Source organism: Mirounga angustirostris, unplaced genomic scaffold (assembly GCF_029215605.1).
Source record: "Mirounga angustirostris isolate CCGP_5_RB_7025 unplaced genomic scaffold, mMirAng1.0.hap1 SCAF_5, whole genome shotgun sequence".
Classification (NCBI taxonomy): domain Eukaryota; kingdom Metazoa; phylum Chordata; class Mammalia; order Carnivora; family Phocidae; genus Mirounga; species Mirounga angustirostris.
The window spans coordinates 91,572,809-91,590,921 of NW_026991713.1; the positions used below are offsets into that span (position 1 = coordinate 91,572,809).

The 18,113-nt window shown below is 46.0% G+C and overlaps 1 protein-coding gene across 2 annotated transcripts in view; it reads right to left on the reverse strand.

Moving 5' to 3' along the window:
* The window catches only part of FAM234B (family with sequence similarity 234 member B), a 34,695-nt gene that overhangs the window by 3,728 nt on the left and 12,854 nt on the right, over positions 1 to 18,113 (reverse strand). Inside the window, exons 3-11 of one of the 2 annotated variants that reach the window (XM_045873829.2) lie at positions 16,325 to 16,423; positions 13,715 to 13,903; positions 12,524 to 12,654; positions 8,559 to 8,706; positions 7,665 to 7,806; positions 6,476 to 6,619; positions 6,222 to 6,303; positions 2,966 to 3,121; positions 269 to 386 (exon numbers count right to left, since the gene is read on the reverse strand). In XM_045873829.2, the coding sequence (XP_045729785.1) occupies positions 269 to 386; positions 2,966 to 3,121; positions 6,222 to 6,303; positions 6,476 to 6,619; positions 7,665 to 7,806; positions 8,559 to 8,706; positions 12,524 to 12,654; positions 13,715 to 13,903; positions 16,325 to 16,423 (1,209 nt within the window). The remainder of the gene's footprint in view (positions 1 to 268; positions 387 to 2,965; positions 3,122 to 6,221; positions 6,304 to 6,475; positions 6,620 to 7,664; positions 7,807 to 8,558; positions 8,707 to 12,523; positions 12,655 to 13,714; positions 13,904 to 16,324; positions 16,424 to 18,113) is intronic. The other variant, XM_064591541.1, reaches the window with a different exon arrangement.

Sequence of the window (18,113 nt, forward strand, 5' to 3'; positions counted from 1 at the left end):
ACGGGTGTTGTAATAAAAAGGGTCTCAATTCCTAATTACCACTATTCAATGCTCACTGAATAATGTTTTATGCTAATATTGAAAAACAACTTGCTCAGATCCGGTCAGAGGATTCTGCAGGACGCACGGGAGGGGCTCAACGTTCGCACCCCCGGCTGTTGTTCGAAGGCACACGTCCCTCCCTCGGTGAGACAAGGGTATGCTCACACACAGCCAGCACACCTTCTCCCCCCATCCGTACGGAGCCCCTACTGTCACTGGGACTCACCCTCGGAAGCCGTCACCATGCCCGTGGCGTTGGCCAGATCCAAAAGGATAGAGGGGAATGCTGGATGCAGGAGGTAAAGGTGGTGAAGGCTGGGTGGCCCAGTTCCTGGGATGACATCCTGACAATGAGAAGCAAGAGGGAAGAACGTAGGTAACTCTGCGTTCCCACATGTGACAGGCCTCCGATGAAAAGGGCAGAGGAGACCGTGGTGATTACTCATTCCTCTCAGATCCTATGACCTGACCCCAACTACAAGCATGCGTTTGAGAGAAACTCCCATATACAAGAGACATATTTCAGAGCGCTCAAAACAGACTAATCACTAACTTCTTCAAACCACTAGGGTAGAAAACGCTTTCTCCCTTATGAGAAGAAAAAAAGAATGGAAATGTGCATGCCCTGGGTGGGTAGGGGGTGGGATCCAAGCCTTCTGCCTGTGGGAGTATCAGAACACTGGGTCATCTCTTGCTTCGTGGTGGGGCTTCATGGACACAAAATGCATTCATGAAAAGACATCTCTCACTGGATATGAAAGCCAATTGCAAGTATCAAGCTAAAATCACAAAAATCTTCTCAGTTCCTGAAACAAACAGAAAACTGTCCAGACAGAAGCAAATCATTAATTATACAACAAAAATTCCAATTCCAAGTGGCAGTCTCCAGAGTCCCAACAGCAGAAGAAATACCCACTGGAACTGCCTTCACCAGCCTGACCCCGGTGCAGGGAGGACGTTCGGCTCTCACACATGCGTGCAGCCCAGCCACGCACGGGTTAGTAAGTGACTCCTCCACCGAGCTCCCCGAGTACCTCCCCCACCCCGGGGCCATCCTGGACCCCACTAGTGGAGGAAACGGGAATCCCACTCTCTTAGCATAAGAAGTCCACGAAGTGAGGAGAAACACAGGGGGACGCTTGTAGCCACACTCCCACCACGTGCCACGAAGCACAAGAGGGCATTTTCCCCGTACCCTCAGGATCCCAGACCTGACAGGACTGACCTCGGACTCTGTCCACATGAGAAGCAAAGAGCCAAACTCCCTCCTCACTGCCCAGGGAATGGAGCCAAACTCCTTAGCCTGAAAGCCAAGGCCTTGCACCATTTAACCCAAATCTGCCTTTTCCAGCCTCTTCCATTATTCACCTGCCCGGCCGAGCTTCAGGAATGCCTGACTGTAACCTCTGATCTGTCTGACCTCTGCCAACCCTACTTCCCCCTGAGACTGTCTAACCATTCTCTGGAGCCCATTCCCACGCGTGAGAACAACCCTTGTCCTTAGATCCCACACCTGAATGCTGCCCCTTTTACGAAAAGCTCCCCCATTGCCCCCGACAAAGTACCCCTCCCTTTGTGCTTCCACCTAAACTTCGTATTTGTGCTTCAATTACAGCATCTGTAACATGCCTTTGTTTTGTGGTGATTTACAGATACTTACATTGGAGAGTCACCTCTTCTAATCCCCTCATTTTATTAAGTGAGGAAACCAGAAGTTAACATGTCAGGTAAACTATCCGTGGGCACATGTTAGGGCAGGGCAGAGTTAGGACTATAATTGAGATTTTGAGAAAATCTGATCCTCAAAATGAGGGAATATATTAGCATCTCCATCGATGGATAAAGAGCACGGGGCTCAGAAAAGTTAGGTGGCTTGTCCAAGGGTGCACGGTCGATGAATTCAGGATTCTTCATCCTTCCGGGTCCCCCCAGCATCCAGGGACCATCTGCCTTCTCCGCTAGAGCACCAGCACTGTTTCCAGTCTATCCTTAGGTCCCTACAGAGAACGCAGTGCCTGGCACAGAGCAGGTGCTGGTCAAGATAGGTTTCACTGAGGGGCACCTGGGTGGCTCAGTCGGTTAAGCGTCTGCCTTAAGCTCAGGGATCCTGGGATTGAGTCCCACATCGGGCCCCCTGCTCTGTGGGGAGCCTGCTTCTCCTTCTCCCTCTCCCTCTGCCCCTCCCCCCTCTTGTGCGCTCTCCCTCTCTTTCTCGTCTGCTCGCTCTCTATCTCAAATAAATAAATAAAATCTTTAAAAAAAGATAGGTTTCATTGAACCAACTCAGGGTGGATCTTACCGAAAACTCCCAGGCACCTATTCTGGGTGGTACCCTGCCTCATCAACCCCATTAAAATACTGCAGGATAGCATTTAAGACTTTAGAAAATCTGCCTTCTGGGCATCGGACCTTCTCTCCTATTATTCCCCCAGGTGAACCCTCAACCTCAGCCCCGTCATCGTCCTCTCCAGCTGCCTGGCCATCCCTGCCCCACCCCGCTTCTGCAGACTCAGTTTATTCACCTCGAAGCCCAGCCTCACCCACCATGAAACCTCCTCTGCCCATTCCAGATGAGTCACAGTTACTTCTCTTTGACTATAGCACATGTGAATCATCTGGAAATTTGGACCTAGCGTCTTGAGAGGACTTATGCTTCATCTTGCCTCCCAGTGTTGGCGGCTGTCGCCAGGGGCTGCTGTCAGCTTTCACAGTGCTTGGCTGAAAGGCAAGGCCAGGGCAAGCGAAGCTCAGGAGGAAGCAGGTTCCAGCCTTGCGCTCTCGGGTGCTGCTGTGCTGTACCCACACCCACTTGGAAGCGTGGCTTCTCCACTAACCCCTCCAGACCCAGGCAGCCCCGCAGAGCGGCTGTCGTCTCACCAAGTGACAAAACGACCCCCACCCCACGCCCGCCAGGCTCACTCACAGAACTGGGAGATGCAGCTGACATCCCTTCAGCCCAGAAGAGGAAGACAGACTTCTGGTCCGAAGTAACTGCTGAGGTGGTTGGCGTCTCTTTCATGTGACAGGGAGCACTGTAACTCCAGGTAATGGAGCCTGAGTCCCCATCCACCACCATCATCTGCAAGAGAGAAGACAGTGAGTACAGCCCACCTTCAGAAAGGCAGCAGGCTGGGACGCCTGGGGGGCCCAGTCGTTCAGCAACCGCTCCTGATTTCGCCTCAGGTCTTGATCTCAGGGTTGTGAGATGGCGGGCTCTGCACCAGGCACGGAGCCTGCTCAAGAGTCTGTCTCTCCCTCTCCTTCTGCCTCTCCCCCTGCTCCCTCTCCTTCTGCCCCTCCCCCCACTCGCTCTCTTAATAAAAAGGAAGCAGGTCAAGAAAACACACAAAAGAATGAAAAACCACATATATTAACAGGTTGAGCTTACTACATGTGAACAAACTGGGCATGCAGAGAGCATTAAACAGCGATGAGGGACCAGACCTGGTTTTCTGCAGCCCTTGTCCCCATTTAGTAGAGTTTAAAGGTCTGCTAAATCCTTGAGTGGGACGGGGACAGTATAAAGCAACCAATCCTCCTCTCATTCTGCAGATGACGGAATGGCGGCTCGGGGACAGGATGGAACTCAAGACTGTTCGGTGTCAGCGGCAGTCCTCCTCCAGAGAGAGCAGCCCTTTGGAGGGGAGGCGCTGTAACGAGAGGCCCGCAGCAGTGCCTCCTGCCCGCTCCCTCCCTCCCACGACCACAGCGCCCACCGAGGGGATGAGGGGACGGCGACTGAGTGGATGCCTGTGAGAGGCGCTGTGCTACAGGCTTTATGGGTTCGACTCCTGGGTGTCACACACACGGGGCTCAGCCCCAGGCTGGTCTCAAATTCAAAAGAGCGCATTGAGACAGGCAAATAAATAAACTAAGAGAATATACATTCCTCTGTAGCATCTCTCACAGGATAATGAAGGGGACTGAGCTCATACACTCTGGCCACACTTCTATCTCCTTTTCACCCCCAAATACCTCGCACCTCGTCGTTTTAGAGCCTCTCCTTGGCCCAAATCCACAAGGAACTCCCTGCCCACCCCCAGCCCCTGTCTTTACGGCCCCTCTCCTCGGTGTCTGTTCTTGGGTAAGTAGAAGGCCTGCACCCCTGTCAACAACCACTTCCCTACTCTTCCAGCCCCTCGGTCCGGCCCTTCTGTGTCCACGCTCAGACCTGGAGAGACAGACTCCCCGAAGCCAGCTGTTCAAGATTCCCTTTGGTAGTTTGAGAGAAAAGTCTTGAGACACCACACTAAAAAACTGTATCCAGTCACACACATTATTTAACTGTCATAATAACCCTATGAAGACAGGTAATATTATCACCCCCACTTTACAGACATAGAATCTGCAGTTAGGTGAGATTATGTAATTTGCCCAAGGCCACCGATAAGCAGTGGAGCCAGGATTAAATTCCAGGTCCAAACCCTCAGCATCTCATCTCTTAATGAAGCTATACATATATGTATACCCTTCTCCCTTAATCCTGCTGGGAATGCCAATGAAAATTCCAATCTCTACCTGAAATTCTTTTGAAACACAATCAGACATTGCTTCTTTCCTACCCAGCACTGCTGGAAGACTCTCCCTGAAGTGAGGCCTTTATCATCAGCTCTGTCCTCCGCTCATGACCAAACAACCCTACTGCCTCCAAAACATCACCTAAATGCTGCAGCCCTGCTTTTCAGGGCCTCCCATCAGCTGAGCTCACTTGGATCTTGGATCTCCCTGGCAGAAATGCCCCTCAGCCTCTCCTTATACACGGACCCAGCAAACCACTTCTCTGCTTTCATGATGTGAACATCTAGCCCACAGCCAACATGAAGCACCTCTTTGACTCCCTTCACTATATCTGCTCCCCATGCCCCGTGGCCTTGTGCGGACCTCCATTACAGCACTCACCAAGACCTGGCAGAGCTGTGTATGCATACGGGCACCCCAGTGACTACGAACTATACGAGACCGGGGCCTTGTCTTCATTAATGCTATGTCTCCAGAGACATCATCTGTGCATCTGGCACAGGACTTGGCAGACATTAGAGGCAATGATTAAGTGTTGAGTTGGCTCCCAGAGAACAGGATGCAATAATATAAATACATATTTTATAGTGAAGATAAACCAAAAAGCTAGGTTAATTATAAAAAAGAAATTTTAGGGATGCCTGGGTGGCTCAGTCGGTTAAGCGTCTGCCTTTGGCTCAGGTCATGATCCCACGGTCCTGGGATCAAGTCCCGCATTGGGCTACCTGTTCAGTGGGGAGTCTGCTTCTCCCTCTGCCTGCCTCTCCCCCTGCTTGTTTGCTCTCTCTCTGACAAATAAATAAAATCTTTTAAAAATAAAATAAAACAAATACATAAGAAAATTTAGGGACACCTGGGTGGCTCAGTTGGTTAAGCATCTGCCCTCAGCTCAGGGTCCTGGGATCAGATCCCAACTCTTGATTTCGGCTCAGGTCATGATCTCAGGGTGGTGAGATCAAGCCCTGCATCAGCTCCTCACTGGGCACGGAGTGTGCTTGAGAGTCTCTGCCCCCTCTCCCTCTACCCCTCCCCCTGCTCGTGCGTGAACGCGCACGCTCTCTCTCTCTAAAATAAATAAATCTTTAAAAAAATGATGAAAACTGCCTAACCAATCATTATATCTTCACAATATGCAACCTCATGTAAAATCAGAAAGACCTATTCAGTGTCCCTAGAACATGCCATACTATTGTCTCTGGGCATTCTGGTGTCGGTGTTCCTGACCCAACAGGAACCCCTCCTCATAACTTTTGAGGTCCTGCTCATCATCTTTCCCTCCTTTGTTAAATCTTCCATAACAATCCAGCCACCCCAGATATCCCGCCTTCTCTGAAATCTTAGGAAGATACGTACTGAAGTACTAAGTTTATTTATGCCTACCTTTCCCCACCAAGAGACTTCAGAAGGTTCCTAGTGCCAAACTTTAAGTTAAGAATTCAGAAGAGGGAATTCACGTACATGGAAGCTGGAAAAGCTTCCAATGCTACAGATTCTAGCACTAACCTGTGAGTTTTCATTTTATCCAACAGCTGGACTTTGAGTTCTCTGAAGGAAGGGACCATATTTCAGGTTCTTATTTCTCACAGTGCCTAGCGTATATGGCTAGACACAACAAATACACTTTCTAGATGTTTTAATAGATTTGAGTCCCAAAGTTTTACCTTTTTCATCCCAACTCCATCTTGTATCTGGAGAAGGAAGTCTAAGGTCTGATCATCAGTGAAATACCCAGAAGTAGGCTGGCTGCAAAGGAGAACAAAGTAAGTGATCAGTAGTGAAGCAGAAGGAGAGGAAAACAATGACTTCTTTCTCCCTCTCCAGCACCACCCCAGAGATCAGGCAATTGTTCTGGGCAATTTTTAAACGTGGGAAAGCAGATCAAAAGAGCAACCCATAGGAGGGGCACACAGCAAACCTGTGCAGGCCTTGCAGGCTCAGTGTCCAGGAAGGTGTAAGATTTTGCCCCCGAAGCAGGATGAGGCCTTGTCTGGTTGTAATCAGGAGGTTGCTGCTGTTGGAATCAGGTGCCTTCACCATCTGGAGTAGCTCAACACCATCGCTGAATTAAACAAGACCCAGTGGTTAGTCTCCAGCTTGGATGAGATTCCGGACCCACAAGTTGGGGCTCTTTCTCTCGGGGTATGTGTTTCTATATACTCTTGTATTCACCTTCCGCCATTATCTTATTGAGGGGAGCACTCTGTCGTTCCAGTTGAATCTCATTTTAGAAAGCAAGAATCCCTAGAAAATTCATGCAAGTTCAAAAGGAACTCCCAGGGGAAGGGCTGCAGAGCCAGATCTCTCACGCTGGATACTCTGGGGAAGGTAACAGAGCCAAGGATAATGGCAGGGAAGGCAGACGGAGACCTGGAAAGGAGGCCTGAGACTGTCACTAAGCTTGCACAGCAACTCATGGTCTACACTGCATCGAATTATTTCTTTTTCTGGACAACTGGGACCATTCGATTTAACACCTGCCCAATTCACTGAAACAATGTGATACTGCCTGAGAAAACGCTAGAAAATGATCTGAAATTTCTGACAGAAGAGAATGAAGACAATCACTACCCAGGCCTGGGGTTAAATGGGTAAAATCCACTGCATGTGACGAACGACATGCTTTTGATTAAGAAATAAACAAGAATAAAAAATAAGATTTCATGGATGCTAGCCTTGCTCCTGCCAAAATGATTCTTCAACTAGGAGAAAAACACAGAAAAAAAGCAGGGCAGATACTTCAGTTTTACAGGCAGGTTTTTTTACATAAATCTCTCTCCCTGCCTGAAGGTCTCCCCATCTCAGCCTGCCCCGCTCTGACTCAGAACACTAAACAAATATCCTTCTTTGCAATAAATATCCTTCTTTGCAGTCTATGTGCAGAGTGATCACAAATCATGATCACCAACACATAGCCATCAGCACCTTATGTTACCAGGAAAAGAACGTCTCTAACTCACCAGATAGGAAGATGGTATATTAAGGCTAGCACTGTTTCCCCCCAAACCTCTGCCCCCTTATTCACTGGCCCAATTCAAACGTGGAGACTCCATAGCTCGTGAGATCTCAGGAGACTGAACTGTGACAAGGTCAGACATCTGCCCTACCTGTAAATGTCAATGAGCTCAGACAGGTTGATGGATCTTCGTTTCTCCCATTCTGGCTCTTCTATCTGCAGAGAAGGTGGTAAGCTGTCTCGATTTTGGGCCTGAACAAAAATGTCCCGCAGGGCGACAGCTTGGATATTTCCTAGCACCACAGGAAGAACCAACACTGAGAAGCTGAATTTACTAGAACTCTCCCAGGGTGAGGATCTGAGCGAGAGACACAGAGCCTGATCAGATGGGTCTCACAGGGGCCCCTGGGTCGCTCAGTCAGTTAAGCGTCTGCCTTTGGCTCAGGTCATGATCCCAGGGTTCTGGGATCGAGCCCCACATCGGGCTCCCTGCTCAGTGGGGAGCCTGCTTCTCCCTCTCCGAGGCTCCCCCTGCTTGTACTCTCTCTGTGTCAAATTAAGAGATAAAATCTTTTTTTTTTTTTTTAAGATTTTATTTATTTCACAGAGCACAAGCAGAGGGAGAGAGGGAGAAGCAGGCTCCCTGCTAAGCAAGGAGCCCAATGTGGGACTCGATCCCAGGACCCTGGGATCATGACCTGGGCCGAAGGCAGCCGCTTAACCGACTGAGCCACCCAGGCGTCCCTAGATAAAAATCTTTAAAAAAAAAAAAAGATGCGTCTCACAGAGCCCACCCAGACTGGTCAAACACAGAGTGGGTAAGGGATGAAGGAAATGCTAGACAAAGAGTATTCTCTTTGGAGAAGGCAGCCGGGGAAAGCAGAGTTAATAACCAGCCATCGGTAGGGGAGACCGAGAGGCCCCTGGGACAGGAGGTGGCAAAAGGGCTGGGGTCAGCAATTCCCGAGCTTTCACTCTGTCTCAAAAAGGAGGCCTACCACACACACAGATGGGGAATGGCAGCAAAACTAGCTTTGCTTCTTACCAAAGCCAAACAGGATGTAGACAGCCCCATTTGTGGTGACATAAACCTGAGGACCAATCAGATCCCCCACTCCCACGATGTTGTACTTCACGGGTCGGCCCACGGGACTCCCTGTCTGGCCAGACACGAGCAGAAAGCACAGATCTGGCTGAAGAAGTGAAAAAACGGAGTCAGTAGATGCCCTATTGTTTCCTAACCAAGTAGTTTCTCCAAAAGTCACTGCTTTCTGTTTAGCTAAGGGTTCAGAAACACTTCCCAAAGTTAGAAGGCACAAAGCCAAACCTGCTTCACTTTTTTCCCCTGGAAGCAAGAAAATGAAGCCATCGTTCCCATTCCCTTGGTAGATATATGCAAAAACCATCTTTATGGTAGCCTAGGCAGTTTCTCTGAAGCACAGTTGTTGCTTGATGAACAGTCTTCTGAGGCACAGAATTCTAGCCCAGTGTTAACTACAGGACAGCTGACTCCCGGTCTCTACTCTCATACCCAGAAATCCCCAGTAATATTTGGTCCCCACTAAAATCAATGCAGGTAGCCTCTCCCATCATAACATTACATGCCTAGCCTGCCTGGCTGCTATCAACCTTACTCTCAAGCAGAAATCAGCAAACCTGTCCTATGAAGAGTCAAATGGTAAACATTGTAGGTTTTGTAAGCCAGATGATTTCTGAAGCAACTAGTCAACCGCCATGGCATGAAAGCAACCATGGATAATAATAAATGAATAGGCACTGACTATGCTCCAATAAAACTTTATTTACAAAAACAAGCAGGGGGCCAAATTTGGCCTACAGGTCACAGTTTGCCAAGCCCTGCTCTAGAGTGTTTTCTTTTAGGAAAAGAGTCACCAGTTGGGAAATAACAAGAATCGTAGTGATAGCCTGACTTCATTAAAGCTTTTAACAAAGTTTAGCATCATGAATTCTTTTGGACAAGATAAAAAGAGACGGTTTTCAGTGTACCCAGAGTGAGTCAATGTCACAACACCCTGCTATATTGTCCCATTCCTACTAATCACTCTTATCAAAGACTTGAATGAATAGCTTATCTCAAGCTTATCACAAAGCTGAAAGGGATAGCTAATACGCTGTATGACAAACTCGAAATTCAAAGAAGTCTTAGGCTTGGAAGATGAGTCAAAATCTGAAAGAAGAAATGGGGCCATTAATTAATTGATTAATTAAAAGGGGTGGGTGCTTTAACTGATTACAAAAAAAAACTAAATCTCAGAAAGGCTATCACAATCTTCGGCTGCATTAGTAGAAATATAAAGCCTGTATCAAAAAAAGTAACAACTTCCTTACATTGATATAACTGGTTATATCACAAATAGAATACTGTTTTCAGATACAGGTACAACATTTCAAAAGAGATATGGATAAAATGGAGTGCAAAGGGAAAGAAAGCAAGAAAGAGAGGGATCTAGATTTCATGTTGCATGGGGGACAGTATAAGAAATTGGGGGTATTTAGCCTTGGGAGTAGCAGGCTTAGTGGGATGAGGCTAAGGCTAATGGGCTTTTATGTAGAAAGAGGATTAGGTTCATTCAAAGTAGCTGAAGCTGGAATAGTGAGTCGAAGCTATGAGAAAGCAGAATTCTCACCAACATGACAGAATTTTCTAGACCTGACCAAAAATGAAATGAACTATCTTACAAATCAGTGATATTCCCATTAGCCTGAGGACTCAAGGAGAATCCAATGTGTCTGGAATACTGTATCAGAGATTATAACATGGTGTGAGAGGGTCAACCACATGGCTTTTGAGGTCCCTTCCCACTAATGTTCTAGGCCAGATCAGTTCCTCTAACCCCAAACCATTAGTTCCTATGTCCCAAGCGTACCTCACTCTAAACCCAGATCTAAGAATGCAATCACTCTAAATCATAGACCTAATATGTTCCATTCCTTAAGAAGAGAGAGCCTTCCATACTGTAGCTTAGAGTAAACCAGAGCTCAGGTTCCCCAGGTTCTTTGTTGCTGGCATTAGAGGTCAAAAGAGGTCAGTATAAAGGTGAGGCTACTAGTCTAAACCCATTGCTTCTCTAAGATTTTTCTAGTACTATCACTTTTCAGACAGAATGGAGACTATTCATATCTCTACACTGTGTGTAAGTAAGTAAATTCTGTGAGGCAAGTTGGACAGTACACTTTTTCTGCTGTTTGGTTAGGACCAAAAAAAACCACAGAGTAGGAGTAGGCAAGAAGCCAGTTCCTCTAATAGAGGCTACCTCACTGTGGAGGGCCCCTAAAAGCCTGAACCTCCAGCCTGGCAACCACCACTGGCTAAGAAGAAGCCAAATAGGGTATGAAGGCCAAGATTTTTAAACTTGCTCAGGATATATAAACTTGTTCGATTTCTTGCCATGCCTCTGCTAACCATACCTCATTAAACCATTAAAAAGAAACTCCCCATCCTTTCCACTTTGGGACCTTCAGATAATCACTCCCTGATGGACACAGTTACTGAAATTTTCCCTAGACCCTGGTCTCTTTATTCACAATGACTGGGATAAAAAAAGATTATGTAAATAATTGAGTTTTTGGTTCAATCTACTTTGAGACCAACTTGCTAGTGGAAGGAAAACTAACAGAAAGCACCCATCAAACTAACTAGCCCTCAGAAATTTACCTTACTTCTTTGTTTTCATCTTACAAAGTATCACCAGATGTACTAAAGCAGTGCACCTCAAAACTTGTGATTGGGGAAGCACTTTCAGTTTGTTTATGGTGCTCCTGGCAGAAAACCATAAAATACTGATAGATTTCATTCTGTTCGAAATCATTTTACTTGCAGATTTTGTAACTCTACTCTATGTATATGCATTACAAAAATCACAACAACAAACACAAGGTCTCTTAAAATTAAAATAACCTATCAAATAAAGCAAAATGATCTATATCCACATTTTTCCACAAATATTATTTGCTGATTGTTCAATTCTTTCAACCACAAGCAAAATTCCTGGCAAAGTCACATAGGAAGTCTGAGAAAAAGTTTTTTTTTTTTAAAGATTTTATTTATTTGACAGAGAGACAGACAGAAGAGCACAAGCAGAGGGAGTGGCTGAGGGAGAGGGAGAAGCAGGCTCTGCATCGAGCAGGGAGCCTGATGCGGGACTCGATCCCAGGACCCTGGGATCATGACCTGAGCCAAAGGCAGACACTTAACCATCTGAGCCACCCAGGCACCCTGAGAAAAAGTCTTAAAGGAACTTTGACACAAGCTCGAAGAAAAGTGTAAGGAGTAAAAACTTAAAATGGAGATAAATCTGGTCATCAATGTATTCTTTCCTGTGATTTAGGAAGGAAAACTACTATTATTTTATCTGTGCACAGAATAACTAGTTCTAGTACACTGGAGCTCCAGCAAAGCAGAATCAAGGCGCATAATTTAAGGACGAGTGTACTGGACTCAAAGTCTGTATTGTCATAGACTGTGTTACAACTATTCTTTCTTAGGGCATTGTTGTTATTATTCAATGTATGATGTTTCCTATATATATTTGACGAACTGTCTTATTGTTTTATATAAAGGTTAAGTATATATACTATAACTAACAATACACCCACACGGTAAAAAACAGGCACTATTTTAGGCACTTCAAATATGTGAGCTCCAACTTTCACAACAACCCTGTACGTAGGTAGAACATTCCCATGTTCTATCTTGGAGACGGTCCATGGCTTGCCCGAGGCTACAGAGCCACAGTGGATCAGGAATGTAAACACAGAGCTCTCTGGCTCCGAAGCTCCACCATGCCACAATCAATGGGAACGTAATGAGACTGCCGGGAAAATGAGTTCATGATGGCAGTTTATTCATTAAATCTCCCAGAGAGAATTTTCTTAAATATAAGCCCTTGTAAAAAGGTTTCAAGCAGCATTTATAATACCAATACTAGGAACTGACTGAAGTTGAAGCACGTCCTACAAGAAACGGAGACCATTTAATGTAGAGCATACCTGCAATTCCCCAATGGCCAGCACAACAAGATCTCTAACGCCATCTTCATCCAAGTCCGGCAGCACCACCCCTGGGGCAGCCAGGGTACCATTAGATAAGTAGTTTGGGTTTAAAGTCCAAATGGCTTTCCCTGGGGGGAGGGGGGGGGACAAATAGGCTGATCACAATGACAGCTTTTGGCCTCTAGAAAAGGCAGATGCAGTGCTCCTGGGTCAGAAAACAGAAACTCAGTGGACAAACGACAGATAGCAGATCCCTATCTTTTCTTTTAGTTTTAATCTTACTGGGGACGAAGGGAGCAGGGAGTGTGAGCTGAATCCTCAAGTGTCTGACTAATAAACCCATGTGGTAACGTCACACCTAGGTTTTTTAGATAAAATGGAGGTGCTGAAGTCTCTCCAAGAAAGAGGAGCCCATTTGTCTGGGGCAGAGGAATTGATCTGTTAGAGATTATTACAACTATTAAGGAACCGTCTACGGGCAGCCAACCAGACCAACTCTCTCTCCTACCACGTGTTCACACGAGCAGGGAAATTGCAGGAGGTTTTTCCAAAATGACTTCAGTTCTGGAGTTCACTCACATTTAAGTTTTTTTTCACTCAGAATTACGCTGCTACCAAACTCCAACCTCTAAAACTGGGAAGGTTGCTATGCATTCAGCTTCGGTCAAGTCCAAAGCATTAACAAGCAGTATACTTATAGTTTTGCACGGGGCCTTCATTATATTTGATTCTTTCTCATTCCTTATGCCATGGACGTCTAAATACAGTAAGAAGTTAAAAGGCCAAATCAAGATGCATCAACAAGCCTCAGTTTCTTCCCTGACCCTTGTTTAAGTGGTTAATGGCCAGGTTTCCACCTGGACCCCATCTACATCAAATATGAAGACAGAAAGCGCAGCCAAAGCTGTCTCTTGTATAGAGGAGGAGGACTGCTTAGAAACCAGAAGCCTCAGGGTAGTTTCTGTTTGGGTAACTCAGTTTAGCCCCATCCTATCACCAAACAGGTTTGACCATGATCTATTACTCAACCTAGTCAACCCCTTTCTCTGTTTACCTTCAATCCACCTTCCAAAGGAGTAAAATCAGACTTCCCACCATGTGAGAGCGGAAAGGTCCCTTCCCTATGAGACCGTTCTGATCCGAGATTATGGCTCACTGGCACAGAGACTTTCGTGGAATGATCTTTACCTGATGTCGCATTGAATGCGCTGAACATCTTGTGTGTCCCTGTCACAAGGCAGATGGTTTCAGCCATGCTTCCTGGCATCAGATCCAAACATGTAATATCCCGGGCCTCCTCAGGGAGGGGACTTGACCAGAGTGTGCTGCCATTCATCCCCGAAAGGCACACCAGAATAGCAGCTGGCTTTGAGACACCTAAAAGCACACAAGAGACACAAGAAAGGAAAAGAGTCAGAGAAGGTAAACAGTCCAGGTGAGCAGGAGGCCAGAAAACCATAAGTAAATGGTGCTAAGGCAGCAACTCACACCCGTGTATTCCACAGCCTCCCATATTCCTGGCACCAAGTGAACAACAAAGCACCTATCGTATCTGCTCAACACATTCCTCATGTCAGACGAGATGCTGTGGACCTCCTCCGGGCCACCCTGTGGGCATCCTGCACCCCTCCCAGCATGCTTGCTTACATGTCTGTCACCTCAGCCCCCACTAAATATCCTAAATACCCTGAAGGATAAAGGCTATCACATTCATTTCTGTAGCCTCAGTGCCTCGCAAAGCACCTAGCACATACAGCGACCAAGCAGTCATTTGCGGAATAAAAGACAGGAGCAAAATCCAGGGAAATATGGGAAAGTCATTGCTGAGAACAACAAAAAAAATTCAGAGGGAAAGGCATGCTCAGAAAAGTGAGATTGATCTAGAACATGTACAGAGCAGGGAGCAAAGGAATCCCTGAATTCTAATTGTTGCTAGCAAGTGCTCCCTGAAAGCAGAAAAAGTAAATGTTTTAAAAAAAAACCTGAAGATTACAACTTAGTAGGTCTTCCTGGTCTAGAGTCCCATGGAATCAGCTGATACAGCCCCAGTAGTTTCCTAAGAATACTTAGGAAAACTTAAGGGCCAAGGATATGAACTCCAGAGATAGTCTCTCAGCTACACCGTTTGGATCCCAGCTCTACCATTTACCAGCTATGGAACTTTGAGCCAGTTCCTTAACCTCCCTATGTCTCAGTTTCCCCATCTGCAAATGGGGGATAATAATACTAGTCTACCCCGTAGGATTATGTGGAGGGATAAATCCATTCATAACATTTGTTATACACTTATACTAGTGCATTGCCTATAGGAAGTACCATGGATTAGCTCTATTATTTTTATAATCTGTAACCAAATCAGGCTGATCTGTGTGGTGTCCAAACCCCACAGCCTTGCCATATGAGTCCTCATAAACAGCAAACTGTGTAAAATATCAAATGCTTTAAAAAAAATCTCCAAATCTAAAAGCGGATGGGGAAAATTTTTACTTCAAAGGCTAATGAGTCATAGGAAGAAAAAAAAAATGTAATTAAAGTCGATTAAAGCCAAAAGTCAACCTTCTAGGCTGAAGGTCCTCTCTGTAAACAGATCTATTCCTAAATTGCTTCTACATATTACACAAGACTCAGAAAGGTACTCCTAATAACACCAGAGAAGCAGGCAGCCTAGAATTCTCTAGAACATACCTAGATGTTTATCCCAGGGCCTGGATGATTAAAAAGTAGCTACTAGGGCATCCTCAGCTTCATACCAGAGTTATTCTATCAGTTTACAGACTGCAGGGTGCATCCACTTTAATGGGTGCTGCAGGACAAACCATGAACCCCCATGTACCTATCTTGAAAATGCAACCTTTTTTTTTTTTTTTCCAGTTGATGTGTATCAGCACACTCAATTAGGTTAAGTTGTGCAAGGTTTAATAACGAGATTATTTACAAAGATGTGGTCAGGTTGTAGAGAAACCATGAGGGATAGCACAATTCCTCAGAACAGTCCCAGGCCCAAAGACACAGGAGAGGAAGTGATTCCTGGAATCCAGAAAAAGAAAGTCCTATAAGAATACCACCTTAAGAGAGGATGTGACCTATGATCAAGGATGTAGGTGGCCTGAGGTCACCCTGGCAGGGAGGGAGCCAAGAGAACAAATACCCTCTCCTCACTCTCTTCTCCTCCTCCAATTTCTTGCCTGTGCTCCCTATTGGCCAAACCTAACTGGAGATTGGCAGGCGAGGGAGCCTGTTAACATACAAACGCATACTGGTCAGCCTTCCAAAGCAGACAGCAGGATGGAGAGTAGAGAGAGGGGGGTAAACAGAAGCAGTAAAAAGAAAGCACCCGGCCAAGGTAATGTGGGTAAAATATTTTAGAACATGAACAGGAAGCTTTCTGCTGGGTGGGAAGGTAGGATTGTGTCAACATTTACCATAATCTAAGAAGCAATGGAAAATTGTCTGGGAGAAAACACAAGAACCTTAAGAACTAATGCTGTTCATTGCAAGTGTGTGGACAAGTCACTTCTTCTCTGGATCTCCCTTTCTTCACGGGACTGGGTAACTACTAAAAGTTCCTTCCAGCTATGGATCTCCACAATTTCTTTAAATGAGCTTTACTTACATGCAGGAGCTTTCTGATAAGGTTTGTCATGTACAATAGCCCCACGATGACTTTCTATTCACTCCAGACCCTTTTCTACAGTGCCCTTCAGGAGACAACCCTGATGTTTTTCTCTTAGCTCACAGCCCCTCCACATCAGTGAGCCTGTCCAGTAGCAGCCTCTAAAAGACATGCCTGTGTCTTACCAATTGCACTCCCATTCCTTGAGGTTACAAAGGAGAGAAGTACATCACGCAGGCCGTCTCCATTCACATCAGCCAATTCCAATGGAGATAGGTCCGCACCTGATAAACACATCAAAAACAGAAAAAGTCCTGAGTTAAGCCACCACAAACCGGTTCTCTGTTCCATGTTAGAAAGGGAACAGACACATAGCACTGCCAGCACCTTCATAAACCCCAGGCAGACTCCTGGTTCCTAGATAAGACAGAGTACACAGTTCTGCTGATCCCTCCAAGTATAGCTCAACTGCCTGCCCATTACAGAGAAAACAAATGTAGGAAGACTCCGGAAGGTGGGGAGAAGGTAGGCTTGCTAGGGACTGAGAAGCCCAAGCAATAACGAGGTGATGACTCCCCTGAGTTTTCTTTTGGCCTCATATGTCCCAGACAAGGTGCTACAGAAGCTGGCAACCCGGAAATACCAACAGGTACAGACAAAAAAGGCCCAGGAACAGCTGGCTCCCTTAGCCAAAGGTCCAAGAAAGGAACAGCAGAGCAAGACAGAAAAAGTTTTAGATGGTAACTGCTCTATTCCAACCAAACACCACACATAAAGAACTGTGGCCCCAGACCCAGCCCCACAACAAAGGCTAAATGGGAGCCTAGATTTCCACCTTTGCCCAATCATAAGGTCCCCCTCCACCCCCCAACCAAGGTCATGTCAGAGAAGGCCAGGTGGGGAGCCGGGACTTTCCTCCCCACCTAGGGTCCTCCACACACAAGGGAAGCCAACAGTTCTACCCCACCCGGCATTAAATGAGGCAGGCCCCCACCCCCGCTAGTGGTGTCAGCAGAGGCCTAGCAGGGAGCCTGGACTTCCAGCCCAGGAAGCGACAAGCAGATAGTGCTGTCCTGCCCCTCAACAATGTAGAGTCAGAGGATGCCTGCCAAATATGGAGAGAACTCAACATGTGGCTGGTGGAAGTGTAAATTGGCATAACCACTATGGAAGATAATTTAACATAAACTACTAGGATTGAACATGCACACACCCTATGACCTAGCAATATCAGTCAAAAGTTAATGCCTGAGAGAAATTCTTACACATCGCATCAGGAAACATGCACAAGAATCTTCCTAACAGCATTATTTATTTAAAAAAAAAAATAGAGGCCACCAAAATGTTCATCAACAGTAAAATGAATCAATAAATCATGGGATATTCATACCATGGGAAATGAGACAGTGGTAAAAATGAATAAACTCTAGTTACAGGGCATCAATATTGGTGAATCTCAAAAAATGCTTTTATAAACATGCTAAACAAAAAGCAAGTCACAGAAGACTGCTTAATTACATTTACATAAAATTCAAAATAGGCAAAATTATTTTATCATGCGGTAAAACTTTAACAAAAAGTAAAGAAATAATGACACAAAACTCAGGACACTAGAACTCTTTGGCAGGAAGAGATGGCTTTGGTGAGGTTTCAAAGGTCTTTATAATGTCCTATTTCTTTTTTTTTTTAAGATTTATTTATTTTAGAGAGAGAGAGGGGGAGAGAGAGCAGGAGTGGTGGGGGGAGGGGCAGAGAGAGAGGGAGAATCCTCAAGCCAACTCCCTGCTAAGCATGGAGCCCAACACAGGGCTCAATCTCAGGACCCTGAGATCATGACCTGAGCTGAAATCAAGAGCCTGGTGCTTAACAAACTGAACCACCCAGGCACCCCAATGTCCTATTTCTTAAACTGAGTGGTGGATACACCAACAATCTGTTCCTAGTCCTTACACCGTATATAAATATTGTAAGAGC